General features: G+C 40.3%; 1 protein-coding gene across 4 annotated transcripts in view; it reads right to left on the reverse strand.

Moving 5' to 3' along the window:
• The window catches only part of LOC132397135 (activating molecule in BECN1-regulated autophagy protein 1-like), a 412,487-nt gene that overhangs the window by 254,918 nt on the left and 137,991 nt on the right, over positions 1–19,578 (reverse strand). For all 4 annotated transcript variants that reach the window (XM_059975484.1, XM_059975485.1, XM_059975486.1 and 1 more), the window contains one exon: positions 6,188–6,361. In XM_059975484.1, the coding sequence (XP_059831467.1) occupies positions 6,188–6,361 (174 nt within the window). The remainder of the gene's footprint in view (positions 1–6,187; positions 6,362–19,578) is intronic.

Genomic DNA, 19,578 nt, shown 5'->3' on the forward strand with positions numbered 1-19,578 from the left:
TGCCTTCCTCTCTTCTTAGAGTGGAGTGAGATTTGCAATTTTCCAGTCCTCTGGGACCATGCCAGAATCAAGAGATTCTTGAAATACAATGACAAATGCATCTGTTATCTCTTCAGCAACCTCTCTCGGGACTCTGCAATGTAGCCCATCTGACCCAGGTGACTTAACCAACCTTAAGACGTTTGAGCTTGCCTGGCACTTTTTTGTTTGTAATAGCAATGGCACTCACTCCTACTCCCAATGCTCATGAACCTCTGGCACACTGCTAGTGTCATCCATGTGAAGACAGTTGCAAAGTACCCATTAAGTTCATCTGCCATTTCTTTGTCAACATTACCACCTCACCAACATCATTTTCCATTGGTCCAATATCAACTCTCATCTCTGGACCTTGCATCAGGACTGGGCAGGCATACGTAGCATAAAGATAGGACTTGTCATTTTTGTCCTGGACAGATGCAGTCATTCACCAATCGGCTGGAATTTCATGGGGATCTGCGATACCAGACAAATATATCAGTATACCAGAGATTGATGGCCTTTCTGCCATGCATGAGCAACAAAGCAGAATTATGATAGAATACATTTCCCTTGCCTGGATGGCAACAACACTGAAGAAGCTCAACAACATCTTGGTTGGAAACTCTAACCATCCACTCTCTCCACAAGCTTACAGTTTGCATTGGAATAAATTCTGTCGCTGCTGATAACCCATGGTACTGCATGCATATTCAGTTATGAGTTGCCATTTCCATTCAAAATCACATAGTGAGCAACCTTGGCATAAGATGCAACTAGCTGTGGTCACATCTTCTTTCATGGACAGATGCAATTCTTACAAGTGGACTGGCAAAGATTAACAAGTAGAAAACTGCAGTTCTTTCTTGATACAGTATATAACAGGTGAAATAAGGTAACAATGTAAGAAACATCTTCATGGCCTTTCTAACACTTAATGGTAATAGAATCATGTTTTATACTAAATAGCTCAAAACACAAAAATGCTGGAGGAACGCAGCAGGACAAGCAGCATCTATGGAAAAGAGTACTTATAGCATTTTGTGTGTGTTGCTCGGATTTCCAGCATCTGCAGATTTTCTTTTGTTTGTTTTTAAAATTTTGCTACATTAAATTTAAGCCATTTAAGCTGGCTAAGGCTCACATCAGTTTACTTAACATCCCATGCATAAATACCTGTAATCATTGAGTATTCTGCTCTCATACATTGTATAAAGGATGAATAATGCCGCTACTAAAGTGAAGATTACATTTATAAAATTATCACTTATCAGGAACTAAACATAACCTTTCAGTATACTACATTAAATCTAAATTTAAACCACCATGTTACAATTCTCACAGACTGTACACTTATAAAGTGCATTCCCAGAAATTAATTCCTTTTGCATGAGAGTATAACAGTGTAAATAATTAATGACCTTATCAGAAAGCTTCAGTGTATTCGCACTCCAAATGGCTTTGTGATATGCATTCACTCCCTTCATTTAAAGTCAGCAGCCAAATCCTTTCCCCCATTAAAAGTCAAACATTTTTGTTCCTTCTTGCATAATTTTATATAATTTATACCTTTCTTGTGAATGTTGTGTCAGATTATTATGTGCCAGCGATTCTACTGCAAGTTTATCATTATACTCGAGCTCCTGACACAAGTCTAATGATGTAGGTCGTCATAGCTGGGTGGGGGGGGTTAGTGGGGATAAGCTGCCACTACATAATAAATGCTCCTGAATGGTGGGGGTCCCTGATAATGGATGCTGCTTTCCTGCGACAATGCTTCATACAGATGTGCTCAGTGGTGAGGTGGTGTTTACCCATGATGGGCTGGGTCATATCCACTGCTGAAACAATGCATCTACCTGGACAAAGAGGTTTGTGGATCTTGGCTTGGACAAGCAGGTTTGTGAATCCCTCGTGAAACTCGTCCACTTCATTAGTCACCTCCCATTTTTCCTACGCTACATCGACGACTGCATTGGTATTGCTTCCTGCATCCATGCGGAGCTCATCAACTTCATCTCCAACTTACATGCTGCCCTCAAATTTACCTGGTACACTTCCAAAAACTCCCTCCCCTTTCTCGATCTGTCTCTATCTTTGGAGGCAGCTTATCTGCTGATGTCCATTATAAATCCAAGAGTCTCACAGTTACCTGGACTATACCTCTTCCCACCCTGTTACTTGTAAAAACGCCATCCCCATCTCTGAATTCCTGTTTCCACCACATCTGCTCTCAGGATGAGGCTTTTCATTCCAAAATGAAGACGATGTCCTCCTTCATCAAAGAAAGGGGCTTCCCTTCCTCAACCACATCTCTTCCATTTCCCACATGTCTGCTCTCACCCCATCCTCCCACCACCCTACCAGGGATAGGGTTCCTCTTACCCTCACCTACCACCCCAGCAGCCTTCTCGTCCAGCACATAATTCTCCACAACTCCTGCCATCTCCAACGGGATCCCATCACCAAACACATCCTCATCTCCCCCTCCCCCAACTTTGTTTTCTGCATAGCTTGCCCCCCCATATGACTCCCTTGTCCATTCATCCCTTCCCATGGATCTTCCTCCTGGCACTTTCCTTGCAAGCAGAACAAATGCTACACCTGCCCCTACATCTCCTCCTTTGCTTCCATTCAAGGCCTCAAACAGTCCTTCCAGGAGAGGTAATACTTCATCTGCGAGTCTGTTGGGAGTCATATACTATGTCCATTGCTGCCGGTGTGGCCTCCTGGATATAAGTGAACCTGACGTAGATTGGGAGATCGTTTCGCTGAGCACCTACGCTCTGTCCTCCAACAAAAGTGGGATTTTCCAGTGGCCACTCATTTTAATTCCACTTCTCATTCCAATATGTCAATCCATGGCCTCCTCTACTGTTGTGATGATGGCACACTCAATGTGGAGGAGCAACATCTTATATTCTGTCTGGGTAGCCTCCAGGCCGATGGTATGAACAATGATTTCTCGAACTTCTGGTAATGATCCGCTCCCCCCCCCACCTCCCTTTCACCACTCCCCATCCCCTTATCTCCTTGCCTGCCCATCACCTCCCTCTGGTGCTCTTCCCCCCACCCCTGTTTTCTTTCTTCTATGGCCTTCTGTCCTCTCCGAGACTCCCCCTTCTCCAGGCCTGTATCTCTTTCACCCATGAACTTCCCAGCTCTTCACTTCATCCCTCCCCCATCTGGTTTCACCTATCATCTTGTGTTTCTCCCTCCTCTCCCCCCACCTTCTAACTCTACTCATCTTTTTTTTCTCCAGTCCTGTGCTGAAGGGTCTCAGCCTGAAATGTCAACTGTACTCTTTTCCAAAGATGTTGCCTGTCCTTCAGCACTTTGTGTGTTATCTGCAGTATATATTCTTCACCTGGTTTCTGTGGCTATGAAGTTTTGTGTGTATTCATTTCACCAAATTTAACAATACCATGAGCAGGATAACATTAATTCTGTACTAATTAATAGATTTCCATATCATTAACATTTGCTTATAATAACTGAAGACATTGTCATTTTGTACTTGACTTATTTATCATCAATCTTGTAACAAAGAAATGAGATATCTCAGTTTCATAAAGCATTTAAAAAACTAAAATGTCATCTTTTTCTGTATTATTTTGTTACTATTTGCAGGACAAATGTTTTTGCTTGTATACGATTTTAATCTTCAGTGGGTAAAGCTCTGTATCTATGCCCATCAGCCATTACTGTTACTGAAGAGGAAACTGAATAGCAATCACCGCTGGCAGTTAATGCACAATTAAATCTCAGGGATCAGAATCTGTTAGCCAAGTTGCTCTGTTCCTTGAGTATGAGCTCACATAAAGAGACTTATTAGTCCAAAGATACCCACAAAACTCATTGGGGGGAGAAAAGTTTGCCCACTCAATAGAAGGAGACTATGAACATCCTGATATCTTAATTACTGGCAAATATTTTTTTTTAATTATTGCTAGAGCTGCTCCAAAACAAAAATGTTGGCCTTCCTTTCACTTTCACGTTGTGTTCTTTTTGTTCCCTTAATTCTGTCATTTACCTTTTATTAACATGGTGTGGTACAGAACCACCTATTCTAACTATTTTTCCAACTTGTCAACATGCAGTTCCAGGCTCAGTTGCCAGAATGTCAGGCATTTTCCTTCAGAAGGTAGTCAGCGTAATGGACAAGATAGTTGTGATCAGTAAACGTCTCCCACATGTCAACTCCTTCAGTTAATCCTCTCTGACCTGCTTAAAAATTTTACTTATTCCACAATAACTGCTCACATTTGGCTTTTGTACTAACTTTAGTTTGGGGAAAATTAGACATAACTTACTGTAATGGATGAACACACAAAAAAAATTCCATGGTATCTTTTGACACATAAACTCTACGCTGCTATGTTTGAAAGCCTTGTTGACACTGATAAGCCAAAGTTTAAATATTCATTACAGCTTTTTATTCCAATATCTTATTTCTGTTTTACATTGCAAACTTCCAGAAAATCTACTCCCTTCAGCAATGTGATTAGCACCACACATTTACACTTGTTGCTAACATGAGAAGTACCCTGTGTGACACACAGTACCACACGGTTACGGTGTATTGTTCTAAATTAAATGAATACCTCTATCAGGGAGGTGGGTGGAGGTGCATCTCTACCAAAGGAGGTGCAAGGTGCTGCTTCTCTTCACTAGCCTGCGGGTCACCCTTGGGTGTAGCATCTGCCAAGCACCTCCCCTCACTTCCCCCGGATCAGGGCCAGTTAGCTGATCGCAGCTTAGGAACCAGAAAATATCCACACAGCCAATGGCACAGAGAGCCAGTTGGAAAAAATCAAAATCAGTTTTCATGATTAAAAAAGCAAAATAAAATAGAAATGCCGCAAATATGCTGGTCAGGCAGGATGTGTAAAAAAAAGGAAAAAGAGCTTACTTTGAAGATGATCTGAGAATTGTAAACACAATATTTGGTAAACCTGTGGCATCAGTCTGCATAGAAACAAGAGGACTTTCACTGAATCCCAGCCTAGAATAAATATCCCTAGTAAAATACTGTGACATTGATGAAAACATCATGTTGGAATCACGTAAAGCAGAAGTCATGAGGCAAAATGAGCATTCCCCTACAGCTGGCAAAAATAGTGTGTGGTAAAATACATTTTATTAGATTTCTATGTTAGACAAGCTATTAATTTCCTCAGAGCAACTAGTAACTCATTCTCTACTTTGAAATGCACAAAACAAGATACAGCTGTTGGAAATGACATAGGGGACAATAATGCTCCCTGAAGATGAGCAAAATATTACATTCAAATGTAATGATGACACAAAATCAAATAACATACTGTGATCTTTGAAACCAGATATACCCTGGATGCACCACTTATAACCACATGTAAGTAGATGCGATACATTCTAAATTATTCTTTTATTATTAAAATTATTAAAATGTTCAGGAAAGTTATGAATGGATTTGAAATCTTCAAATATTCTTCCAAGTTTCACAAGATATTATTATGTTACAGGAGGGAACTGCAAATTAGAGAATAGGATTATGCTCGTTAAATATGGTTCAAAAGAAATTAAAGTTAGAATAAAGGAAATGAGTTTAGAAATGCAATAAATAAAACCTTGGCTTTAATACAATTAAGTCTCTAAAAATTTGGACAGTACTAGAGAATTATACAGATTACTTTCTTTCAGTTGCAACTCTCAAGAGCTAATAAACAACAATAGATTTAACTTACTGACTACGTGCTTTTCTAAATATCCTAAAATGGTTTACAGCTATCCAAGAATTTGAACTCTAATCATAACAGATATTGTACAATTAGTATAAGCCCCATGTAAAGAAAATAGATCGGAAAACTTAAATTACATTATGAAGCCACAAAACACTGAAATTATTTATGCTTTTCCTTCATTTTCTCACTTTACTTAATGGATGTATTTGTTTATCTAAAGGGTAAAAACAAGATAGTTTCAAACTTCCATGTCATTCTGACAATAGCAGCATTCCACAGTGCAACCAACATGAAAAGGAGAGAGGGAACGCAGAAGTGCTTGGATCAAGTATTGTCTTAAAGCACAGTAGTAGTAAAGCCCTACCAGGTAACTACAATCAACACTGCAGGAGGTCAGTACTGCAGCCATGCCAAGTGCATCTGTGGAAATCTCAATCTGTACTTACTCAAAATCATCAAAATCCATATCAGCACCATCAATGGGCTGGGCCGGACTGCTTGCTGGACTTTCCAAACTGGCACGCATTCGGTTCGGCTGGTATCGCATTGAGCGTTGACGAATACTGTCCCTACGTGACAGGTACTGGATGATCCGATGGGCGTAATAGGCAGGGGATAATCTGAAATGGCACAGGTATAGTGGTTTCAATTTAACTCAATTCACTAACATTTGTGGATAATGATTCATCAGTCTACTAGACTATAAGACATGAAATGTAGAAGACATGTCAGATACTTCCCATCAAGAACATGGAACCATCATCACAAGCAATGCCCTGTGATCAGAATAGTAAAACTATGCATACATAATTAACAGGTATTACTATATTTTAACATAAGCATATGAAGTAATATGGGAACTCATTCATATCAGAATGAGGTTTATCACCAAAATATGTTGTGAAATTTGTTATCGTCGGATGTAGAGTCAAGTCAAGTCACTTTTTATTGTCATTTCAACCATAAACTGCAAAAATAATAAACTGTAAAAATGAAACAATGTTCCTCCAGGACCCTGGTGCTACATGAAACAATACAAAACTACAGGCCTACACAGGACTACATTAAGTGCAGAAAACAGAGTAGGGCAGTACAATATAATTAATAAATAATTAATAAACAAGACAACAGGCACAGTAGAGGACAAATTTCAATAAAATAATAAATGATGTAGATGTCAGTCTAGACTCTGGGTATTGAGGAGTCTGATGGCTTGCGGGAAGAAACTGTTGCACAGCCTGGTCGTGAGAGCCCGAAAGTTTCGGTACCTTTTGCCAGATGGCAGGAGGGAGTAGTGTTTGTATGAGGGGTGCGTGGGGTCCTTCACAATGCTGTTAGCTTTGTGGATGCAGTGTGTGGTGTAAATGCTGGTAATGGCGGCAAGAGAGACCCCGATTATCTTCTCAGCTGACCTCACTATCTGCTGCAGAGTCTTGCGATCCGAGACGGTGCAATTCCCAAACCAGGCAGTGATGCAGCTGCTCAGGATGCTCTTGATACATCCTCTGTAGAATGTGGTGAGGATCGGGGGTGGGAGATGGACTTTTCTCAGCCTTCGCAGAAAGTAGAGACGCTGCTGGGCTTTCTTTGCTATGGAGCTGGTGTTGAGGGACCAGGTGAGATTCTCTAGCATGTGAACACCAAGAAATTTGGTGCTCTTAACTATCTCAACGGAGGAGCCGCCAATGTTCAGCGGAGAGTGGTCACTCCATGTTCTCCTAAAGTCAACAACCATCTCTTTTGTTTTGTTCACATTCAGAGACAGGTTGTTGGCTCTGTACCAGTCCATTAGCCGCCGCACCTCCTCTCTGTATGCCGACTCATCATTCTTGCTGATAAGACCCACCATGGTCATGTCATCGGTGAACTTGATGTGTTCAAGCTGTGTGTTGTTGCACAGTCGTGGGTCAGCAGAGTGAACAGCAGTGGACTGAGCACACAGCCCCAGGGGGCTTCCGTGCTCAATGTGACGGTGTTGGAGATGCTGCTCCCGATCCAGACTGACTGAGGTCTCCCAGTCAGGAAGTCTAGGATCCAGTTGCAGAGGGAGGTGTTCAGACCCAGCAGTTTCAGCTTTCCAATCAGGTGCTGAGGAATGATTGTGTTGAATACTGAACTGAATCCGAACGTACATGCCTTTTTGGGCCAGGTGGAGGGTGGTGGCGATGGTGTCATCTGTTGAGCAGTTGGGACGATACACGAACTGCAGGGGGTCCAGTGTGGGAGGCAGCAGGGTCTTGATGTGCATCATGACGAGCCTCTCAAAACACTTCATGATGATGGATGTGAGTGCAACTCAAGTCGTTGAGGCAGGACGTCCAAGTGTAGGGTATTTGTAACCTAGGGATGGGCTGTACAATACAGCCAGACAGTTGGAACACTTTGATCAGCCCTTCACTGGGAAAAGTATCTGATCTTCTATGTTTCTAATTTAGATTCCATTAGTATAAGAGACTAAAGCACAGTTCATTCACAGAGGGTCACAGAATTGTCTAATGTTAAAGAATGAAGCAGTACAGGAGTAAGACACAATCACCAGCAATCAACCCCATCATCTCAAAGCTACTCACGTCTGTCAGAAAAGCTACTGATTTATCATCTTATTCACAAATTTTCATGTATTAATTCAATTATGATTTTAAACCTACTACAAATTTTCTCCAGCACACTTTCCTGATGAAAACTTGTTGTGGAAAACTATATACAGTACATAGAATCATTTTCTCACTGCACTCTCCATTCAAGTCCACTTAACTTATGAATTTTTCCGTCAAATCTTTGATACTGATGAAAGATCTCTGCCCCAAAATGTAACTTTGGGTTCCCTTTCAGTAGATGCAGCCTTGTCAACCAAGTGTTCCGAGCATTATTTTTTATTTCAGATTTATAGTATCTACATTATTTTTCTGATATTCATCTTCACTGCACGAAGGAATACAGTTTTTGATTTTTGAACCTCTGCAAAGATGGAATATTTCATGCCATTTATATACACTCTCATACAATGACAAAGTAAAGGAGTTATGAAATTGTGATTATCACTTCAGGGAATCCATATTTTCTTCTAACTTCTGTTTAGCCAAAAAAACAATACCAGTGCCAGTCAAATGAAAACAGTAAGTACAATCTGTTGGGTTTTTGTAATTTTACATGCTATCATCAATGAGACTTCAAAGTAATAATGTTGGCAGGCTTTTTTAGTTAACAGATATAGAGACATCTTGAGAAATTAAACCATCTAATAAAGAGGTCAATTATATGCATTAGACAAAAGCCACAGGAGTCAGATCTCAGGCACACAGTTTGGCCCTATGGCTCAGAAGGGAAGTTGGGGGAGGGGGGGTGGGGAAGAAGCAACGAGCTGTAGTGATAGGGGATTTGTTGAATGGGGGAACAGAAAGGAGGTTCTGTGGATGAGAACAAGATTCTCAGATGGTTTGTTGCCTCTCAAGTGCTAGGATCAGAACATCTAGAATCGAGTTCACAGCATTCTTAAGTGGAAAGGTGAGCAGCCAGAGGTCATGGTCCCCATCAGTACCAATGACAAGGGTAGAAGGGGTGACAAGATCCTGGAAAGCGAGTTCAAGGAGTTAGGTGCTAAGTTTTTGATTAAGGTATGATTGCTACCTGTGCCATGCGAGGCCAGATATGGGAAGATCATACAGTTTAACATGTGGCTAAGAAGATAGTGTAGGAAAAATGGCTTCAGAAAAATGGGTACTCTTCCAGGGAAGCTGAAACCTGTACAAAATGGATGACTTGCACCTGAACTGGAGGAGGACTAATAACCTAGTAGGAAGGTTTGCTAGTGCTTCCACACAGGGAGCAGGACTTAAACTAGAGTTGTAGGGGGATGGGAGACAGAGCGCCTGAACAGATAGTGAAGTGGATGTAGAGAAAAATGTTAAGCCCACACACAAAGCCATTCATCAAAAGTTTGAGCATTGTGAGACTGTTGTTCTGAGCTGTGTATATTTCAATACAAGGAGTATTGTAGTAAAGGCAGATGACCTTAGAGCATGGATCAGCACGTGGAATTTTGACAATGTAGCTATTAACGAGACTTGGTTGCAGGAGGGATGGAAATAGAGGCTCAGTGTTCCGGGATTCCATTGTTTCAGATGTGATAGATCGGGAGGGATTAAAGAGGGAGGATTGGCATTACTAATCAAGGAAAATGTCACGGTAGTACTCAGTCAGGACAGACTGGAGAGCTTGTCTAGTGAGGCTTCATGGGTAGAATTGAGCAATAAGAAAGGTACAATCATGTTAATGGCATTATATTATAGATCACCCAATAGTGAGTGAGATTTAGAGGAGAAAATTTGTAGAGAGCACAGACTGTTGCAAGAAACATAAGGCTGTGATAGTAATATATGCAAAATACTGGTGGAACTCAGCATTTGCTGGAGGAACAAGTGGGGTACTTGAGGTGTGCAAGAAATGTGAGCGAGCACTTAAGAAGGAAATCCGGAGGGCTAGAAGACATGGGGTTGCTCTAGCAGACAAGATGGAGGAAAATCCTAAGGGCTTCTAGAGATACCATAATGGTATCAAGGGATAAAATCCATCCTCTGGAAGATCAGATTTGTAATTATGCATGAAGCCGAAAGAGATGGGGAAGGTCTTAAATGGATTTTTTTTTTCATCCACATTTACTTGGAGATGGACACAGAGGCTACAGATGTGAGGCAATGCAGCTGTGAGGTCATAAACCCCATACTGATTATTATCTGTTTGCTGTCTTGAGGCAAATTATGTTGGTCAAGAAGGTTCAGTTGTTTAGCATTCAAGACGAGGTAATAAATTGGATTAGATATTGGCTTTGTAAAGAAGCCAGAGAGCGATTATAGATGGTTGCCTCTCTGACTGAAGATTTGTCATTAGTGGTGTGCAGCAGCGATCATTGCCGGGTCCGTTGTTGCTTGTGATGTATATCAGTAATCTGGATGATAATGTGGTAAACTGGATCAGCAAATTTACAGATGACACCAAGATTAGGGGTGCAGTGAACAGCGAAAAGCACTGTCAAAGTTTGCAGCTGGAAAAATGGCAGATGGAATTTAATGCTGACAAGTGTGAGGTGTTGCATTTTGGAAGGACCAGTCAGGGTAGGTGTACATGGTGAGAGATAGGGCACTGCGGAGTGCAGTAGAATGGAAGGATCTGAGAATACAGATACATAATTCCTTGAACATTACATCACGAGTAAATAAGATCATAAACAAAGCTTTTGGCATATTGGCCTTCATAATCAGTGTATTGAGCACAAGAGTTAGGATGTTATGATGAAATTGCATTAGACATTGGTGAGCCTAATTTGGAGTATGGTGTCCAGTTCTGGTTACCTATCTACAGGATAGAAGGACTGGCAATAAGATTGAAAGAGTGCAGAGAAAATTTACAAGGATGTCAAAGATACTTCAGGACCTGAGCTATAGGGGAAGTTGGGTAAGACTACAGTTGGATTAAGGGTGAAAGGTGAAATATTTAGGGGAACATGAAGGAGAACTTCACTCAGAGGCTGGTGAGAGTATGTAGCAAGCTGTCAGCACAAGTAGTGGATGCAGGTTTGATTTTTAACATTTACGAGAAATTTGGATATGTATATGAATGGGAGGGATATGGAGAGCTATGGTCTGGATGCAGGTTGATGGCACTAGATAAATTAAAGGTTCGGCATGGACTAAGTTGGCTGAAGGGCCTATTTCTGTGCTGTAGCTTTCTATGTTCAAAATTCAAGTACTTACTTAACAATGTATAAATTATCAAATCTCAAGGTTGTATAATTTATATATTCTTTGATAATAAATGTACTTGAATCTTGAAAATAGTCATAGAACAGTACAGCACAGAAATAGGCCCTTAGGCCAATCTAGTCCATGCTGAGCGATTAATGTATGGGTCTGCTGCTGCTCTACTTAGTGGCATGCTCTAAGTGCAAGCTGGACAACCAATTACCAAAGACTTTGCAGCAACTCTTTGGTCAAATATTATAGGGTTTCACTTGATATAAAATATATATCTAGTAATTATATTCTTAGTTTCTGAAGGAGCTGGAAGGAGGGCATAGGAACAGCCATATACCTCCTCTTCAATTTCTTCTGCATCTTGACTAGGCTGCAGGCTCCTAATTACTGAAAAAAGAAACTCCACTAAACATAGGGGGAACTCATCAAGGATGATGAATTTACATTCCAAATTCTGCATTTTGTAACTGCAGTACATTGGTAATCATTGCTTTCAAATACATTTTTCTTGATGGTCATGACTATCATTTTGCATAAGTCATTGAATTTCTGCCTTGTACTATGAGAACCAACACTTTTTTACAACTTCAATTATTTTATTTATCCTTGGGCACTACTTGAAGCGCAATGTCTTAGTCTAGTCAATTAAATATTTAAAAGAAATTTCAAAAACAATTTCAACTTCAATATTCCTTTGGAACTCACAACAAATTTTTTGAACAGATGTCCTCTTTTACAGCATTTTAGTTAGTTAATAAGCTAAGCATGAAGGCAGCTAATAAATCTGTCTGAACTTTTTAACAATTTCTAATTAAAATTATTATATATATTTGCTAATACAGGATCGCATCTTTTGTATCCATTGGCCTTTCATACATTTGGAGCAGATGAAAATCATAATCTAAACAGCTTACAATTGCAAAATAATCATTGACAGAAGATTATTACTAGCATTTTTTAATACTGATAACCAGCCCTGCTGTTTCGATTCTACTCTTCCTCATAGCTACACGAATCCATTTCATGGATTTTGAGTAACTAGAAATACTACATTTTGAATCCTACCTATGGCCAGCAAAGGAAAATATACAAGAAAATTCTCTGTCAGAATATTTCCTGTTCGCTCTTTATCCTTCACTGATCTCTTCAACAACAGAAATAACTCAGAAATCATCTACAGTGGCATGCAAAAGTTAGCCTGACATCAGTGGTTGGGAGGTTGTTGGAATCGATTGTTAGGAATGAGATTATGGAGTATCTGCAGGCACATGACAAGATAGGCCAAAATCAGCATGGTTTCCTGAAAGGAAAACCCTGCCCGACTAACCTACTGCAATTTTTTTGTGGAAATAACAAGCAGGGTAAACAAAGGAGATGCAGTAAATGTGGTGTACTTGGATTTTCAGAAGGCCCTTGATTAAGGCTGCTTAGCAAGATACAGTGACATGCAAAAGTTTGGGCACCCATGGTCAAAATTTCTGTTACTGTGAATACAGTCGGCCCTCCTTATCCGCGGGGGATTGGTTCCAGGAACCCCCACGGATACCAAAAAACACGGATGCTCAAGTCAGTGGACTTTAAGACCCAGCGGAGCTCGGGAGCTTATTTAACCTGTCTCAGTGTGGTAGACCCTGTGGAGCACGGGACCCGCTGCCCGCAGTATTTCTGTTCTGTTAACAATTGAAATTAAAGTGGAAATAATAAAGTGATTAGAAAGAGGTGAAATGCCAATCGGTCATTGGAAGTGTTAGGCTACAGTCAGTCAACGATCAGAACAATTAAAGGATAAAGTGAGAATAATGGAGCATGTGAAGTCCCTGCCCCGATGAAAGCTACAATTATTACTAAGCAACACAGTGGTTTAATTATTGAAGTACATACATTTCTTAAGTGTTTAATATGCATAGAAAGGTAAAATATATACTATATACCAAGACAAACATTTGACTAACTGATGCTAAATAACACCAGATGTACCTATTCCGACGTAGAGAACTTCCATTTTTTTCTCGATTCCCGATCCGCGGTAACCTATGCAAATTCTCCCATATACTTTAAATCTTCTCTAGATTACTTATAATACCTAATACAATGTAAATGCTATGTAAATAGTTGTTATACTGTATTGTTTATAGGGAATAATGACAAGAAAAAAGTCTGTACATGCTCAAACAACGTGCTGGAGAGAGAACTTCCGGGTTTTCCTGATTGGTTGAAGCCGCGCATGCGGAACCCATGGATAAGGATGGCCAACTGCAGTTAAGTGAGCAGAAGATGAACTGATCTCCAAAAGTCATAAAGTTAAAAATGAAACATTCTTTTCAACATTTCAGCAAGATGGGCGTATTATTTTTGTTTTGTACAATTTTAGAGTGAAAATACTGAAAGAAACACCATGCAAAAGTGTGGGCACCCCAAGAGATTTGAGCTCTCAGATAACTTTTACCAAGGTCTCAAACCTTAATTAGCTTGTTAAGGTTTTGGCTTGTTCACAGTCATCGTTAGGAAAGGCCAGGTGATGCAAATTTCAAAACTTAATAAATATTCTGACTCCTCAATCCTTGTCCCAACAATCAGTAGCCATGGGCTCCTCTAAGCAGCACTCTGAAAATTAAAATAAATGATGTCCACAAAGCAGAAGGCTACAAGAAGATAGCAAAGCATTTTCAGGTAGCCGTTTCCTCAGTTTGTAATGTAATTAAGAAATGGCAGGTAACAGGAAAGGTGGAGGTCAAGTTAAGGTCTGGAAGACCAAGAAAACATTCTGACAGAACTGCTCGTGGGGTTGCTAGAAAGGCAAATCAAAACCCCCATTTAACTAACAGTAGTAGTGAGGTTGGGGATGGCATTAAACAGGAAATTAGAAATGCATGCAATAAAGGAACAGTAGTTATAATGGGAGACTTCAATCTACATAGAGATTGGGTGAACCAAATTGGTAAGGGTGCTGAGGAAGAGGGTTTCTTGGAATGTATGCGGGATGGTTTTCTGAACCAACATGTCAAGGAACCAACTAGAGAGCAGGCCATTCTAGATTGGGTATTGAGCAATGAGGAAGGGTTAGTTAGCAATCTTGTCGTGCGAGGCCCGTTGGGTAAGAGTGACCATAATATGGTGGAATTCTTCATTAAGGAGGAGAGTGACATAGTTAATTCAGAAACAAAGGTTCTGAACTTAAAGAAGGATAACTTTGAAGGTATGAGACGTGAATTAGCTAAGACAGACTGGCAAATGATACTTAAAGGGTTGACGGTAGATATGCAATGGCAAACATTTAAAGATCGCATGGATGAACTACAACAATTGTTCATCCCAGTTTGACAAAAGAATAAATCAGGGAAGGTAGTGCACCCATGGCTGACAAGGCAAATAAGGAATAGTATCAAGTCCAAAGAAGAAACATATAAATTAGCAAAAAAAAAGCAGCACACCTAAGGACTGGGAGAAATTCAGAGACCAGCAGAGGAGGACAAAGGGCTTAATTAGGAAAGGGAAAAAAGATTATGAGAGAAAGCTGGCAGGGAACATAAAAACTGACTGTAAAAGCTTTTATAGATACGTGAAAAGAAAAAGATTGGTCAAGACAAATGTGGGTCCTTTACAGTCAGAAACAGGTGAATTGATCATAGGGAACAAAGACATGGCAGACCAATTGAATAACTACTTTAGTTCTGCCTTCACTGAGGACATAAATAATCTTCCAGAAATAGTAAGGGACCGAGGGTCTAGTGAGATGGAGGAACTGAGGGAAATACATGTTAGTAGGGAAGTGGTGTTAGGTAAATTGAGGGGATTAAAGGCAGATAAATCCCCAGGGCCAGATGGTCTGCATCCCAGAGTGCTTAAGGAAGTAGCCCAAGAAGTAGTGGATACATTTGTGATAATTTTTCAAAACTCCTTAGATTCTGGATTAGTTCCTGAGGATTGGAGGGTGGCTAATGTAACCTGACTTTTTAAAAAAGGAGAGAGAGAGAAACCGGGGAATTATAGACAGGTTAGTCTGAGATCGGTGGTGGGGAAAATGCTAGAGTCAGTTATCAAAGATGTGATAACAGCACATTTGGAAAGAGATGAAATCATCGGACAAAGTCAGCGTGGGTTTGTGAAAGGAAAATCATGTCTGACGAATCTTATAGAATTTTTTGAAGATGTAACTAGTAGAGTGGATAGGGGAGAACCAGTGGATATGGTATATTTAGATTTTCAAAAGGCTTTTGACAAGGTCCCACACAGGAGATTAGTGTGCAAACTTAAAGCACACAGTATTGGGGGTATGGTATTGATGTGGATAGAGAATTGGTTGGCAGACAGGAAGCAAAGAGTGGGAGTAAACGGGACCTTTACAGAATGGCAGGCAGTGACTAGTGGGGTACCGCAAGGCTTAGTGCTGGGACCCCAGTTGTTTATAATATATATTAATGATTTAGACGAGGGAATTAAATGCAGCGTCTCCAAGTTTGCAGATGACACAAAGCTGGGCGGCGGTGTTAGCTGTGAGGAGGATGCTAAGAGGATGCAGGGTGACTTGGATAGGTTAGGTGAGTGGGCAAATTCATGGCAGATGCAATTTAATGTGGATAAATGTGATGTTATCCACTTTGGTTGCAAGAACAGGAAAACAGAGAACGGTGGCCGATTAGGAAAAGGGGAGATGCAACGAGACCTGGGTGTCAATGTACACCAGTCATTGAAGGTGGGCATGCAGGTACAGCAGGCGGTGAAAAAGGCAAATGGTATGTTGGCATTCATAGCAAAAGGATTTGAGTACAGGAGCAGGGAGGTTCTACTGCAGTTGTACAAGGCCTTGGTGAGACCGCACCTAGAGTATTGTGTGCAGTTTTGGTCCCCTAATTTGCGGAAAGACATTCTTGCCATAGAGGGAATACAGAGAAGGTTCATCAGATTGATTCCTGGGATAGCAGGACTTTCATATGAAGAAAGACTGGATCGACTAGGCTTATACTCACTGGAATTTAGAAGATTGAGGGGGGATCTTATTGAAACATATAAAATTCTAAAGGGATTGGACAGGCTGATGCAGGAAGATTGTTTCCGATGTTGGGGAAGTCCAGAACGGGGGGGGGGGGGGGGGTCACAGTTTAAGGATAAAGGGGAAGCCTTTTAGGACTGAGATGAGGAAAATCTTCTTCACACAGAGAGTGGTGAATCTGTGGAATTCTCTGCCACAGGAAACAGTTGAGGACGGTTCATTGGTTATATTTAAGTTAGATATGGCCCTTGCAGCGAAAGGGATCAGGGGGTATGGAGAGAAAGCAGGTACAGGGTTCTGAGTTAGATGGTCAGCCATGATCATACTGAATGGCGGTGCAGCCTTGAAGGGCCGATTGGCCTACTCTTGCACCTATTTTCTATGGTTTTATGTTTCTAACTGCAAAACAGGAAGATTTAGCAGTGGTGCACTGTTCTACTGTGCAGCGACACTTGCACAAATATGAACTTCACGGAAGAGTCATCAGAAGAAAACCTTTCCTGCGTCCTCACCACAAAATTCAACATCAGAAGTTTGCAAAGGAACATTTAAACAAGCATGATGCATTTCAGAAACAAGACCTGTGGACTGATGAAGTTAAATAGAACTTTTTGGCTTCAATGAACAAAGGTATGTTTGGAGAAAAACTGGTGCAGAATTTCATGAAAAGAACACCTCTCCAACTGTTAAGCACGGGGGTGGATTGATCATGCTTTGGGCTTGTGTTACAGCCAGTGGCACGGGGAACATTTCACTGGTAGAGGGAAAAATGAATTCAATTAAATACCAGCAAATTCTGGAAGCAAACATCACACCGTCAGTAAAAAAGCTGAAGATGAAAAGAGAATGGCTTCTACAACTGGATAATGATCCTAAATATACCCCAAAATCCACAATGGACTACCTCAAGAGGCGCAAGCTGAAGGTTTTGCCATGGCCCTCACAGTCACCTGACCTAAACATCATCTGTGGACAGACCTCAAAAGAGCAGTACATGCAAGACAGCCCAAGAATCTCACCAAACTAGAAGCTTTTTGCAAGGCAGAATGGGTGAAAATCCCCCAAACAAGTATTGAAAGACTCTTAGCTGGCTACAGAAAGCATTTACAAGCTTACACACTTGCTAAAGGGAACATTACTAAGTACTGACCATGCAGGGTACCCAAACTTTTGTTTCGGGCCCTTTTTATTTTTTGTTATTTAGAAACTGTAAAAGATGGAAATAAAAAAGTAATCTTGCTTAAAATATTTTTTAAAATGTGTCTTTTGGAAATCAAGTCATCTTTTACTCGCTTAGCTATTCAAAGTAACAGAAATTTTGACAGGGGGTGCCCAAACTTTTGCATGCCACTGTATATAAATATTTCTATTTTTATATATTTATGTATATTTATATTTTAGATGCATATCATATTTATACTGAGTTAAATACTGTATGTAATTAGTTTTGCTACAATAAGTGTATGGGACACTGGAAAAATGTTGAATTTCCCCTTGGGGATGAATAAAGTATCTATCTGTCTATCTATCTATCTAAACTTGCATCTTAATTCTAGCAAGGGGACAGGTAGAAAAGCAACAAAAATTAACTCCAAAAGAAAACTGCACACTAAGTCGGAACAATTAGTCTAATATACCAATTAGATTTACGCCCAGCGACCTAAAATGAATCAAGGATGGCTAAACAGTTTCTTCATTCAAAGAACAATAATAACCACCTTCAAACGTAAATTTTAAACAAATATTCTTCCATTGCCTTTGGTTGACAGAATTTACTGCTCAACTTAAAGTGAGAACAGGAGAGTTCTATTTAGAAATATTAATGACAAATTATACATTATATAATAAGAGATGATCAACTATATTCACATGCAGAACGTTTACTTCCAGAGCAAGGTTAATTTTTATTTTCCATATTTCATCTGCCAAGAGCCCAATGACTTACAGTGCCATATGAACTCATTTCAATCCTCAAAACCCTTCTCGACTCATTGTGCTAGAAACCACAGTTAATTTGTATTTTTGTAAAATAGTAAACAGAGCCAAAAAGAGACATTACACGGAAACAGGTGTACAGAAGCAAGACAGATTGGCTGGTTGAGTGGTGTTGCAAAAATAAACACTCATTCATTGTCGACAAGGCCAGGAATTGATGGTAGACTACAGGAAAGGGAAGTTGGGAGAAGACGCACCAGTCCTTATTTAGAAGTCAGTGGTGAAAAGGGGGAGCAGCTTCAAGTTCTGAGCATCATCATCTCAGAGGACTTATCCTGCCCCCAACACATCCATGCAATCATGAAGAAATACACCAGCAGCTATACTTTATTAAGAGTTTAAAGAGATTTGGTATGTCACCAAAGACCTTAGCAAATCTCTACAGATGTAGTGGTGAGCATTCTGACTGGCTGCAACAGTGCCTGGAATGGAAGTTCCAATGTACAGGATCAAAAGACCCAGCCAGCTCCATCATGGATTCAAACTGCCCCACCATTGAGGAAAACTTTCAAATGCGGCATCCATGATTAAGGATCATCACCATCTGGGACATTCCCATTTCTCATTATTACCATCAGGGAGGAGGTAGACCCATTCAAAGTTTCCTCCCTTCTGCCATCAGATTTCTGAATGGTTCATGAAAACAGTCCCATTACTCCACTTTTGCTTTCTCTTTGAAATTCATAGATCTTTTTTAATGTCTTGCACTGTACTGCTGCCACAAAACAACAAATTTCATGACATGTTAGTGAAAATAAACCTGACTCAGAAGCTTAATCCTATAGACAACCATCCATATACACATTAAGTCTATTTGTTAAAAATTTTCCCCACTTCCTTATCAACTCCCCCGATTCTACCAATTACCCACGTACAAAGGTCAACTTACAATGTCCACTTAATCTACCAACCTGGGTTTCAAGCACTGCAAGGCAGTGGCACTACTAGCTGCACCTCTCTGCCCCAACTGTATGCATCCCTTATATTTCTTTAAGACTAATGAATACAACTTATAAAACCACATACAAGTGCAAGGTTACAAAATGCCATGATCTCATCAATCTTGAAACCTGAGAATTCAGTTTATGTGGGCTGTTGACTT

The sequence above is a fragment of the Hypanus sabinus genome, chromosome 7, assembly GCF_030144855.1.
Source record: "Hypanus sabinus isolate sHypSab1 chromosome 7, sHypSab1.hap1, whole genome shotgun sequence".
NCBI classification, from domain to species: Eukaryota; Metazoa; Chordata; class Chondrichthyes; order Myliobatiformes; family Dasyatidae; genus Hypanus; species Hypanus sabinus.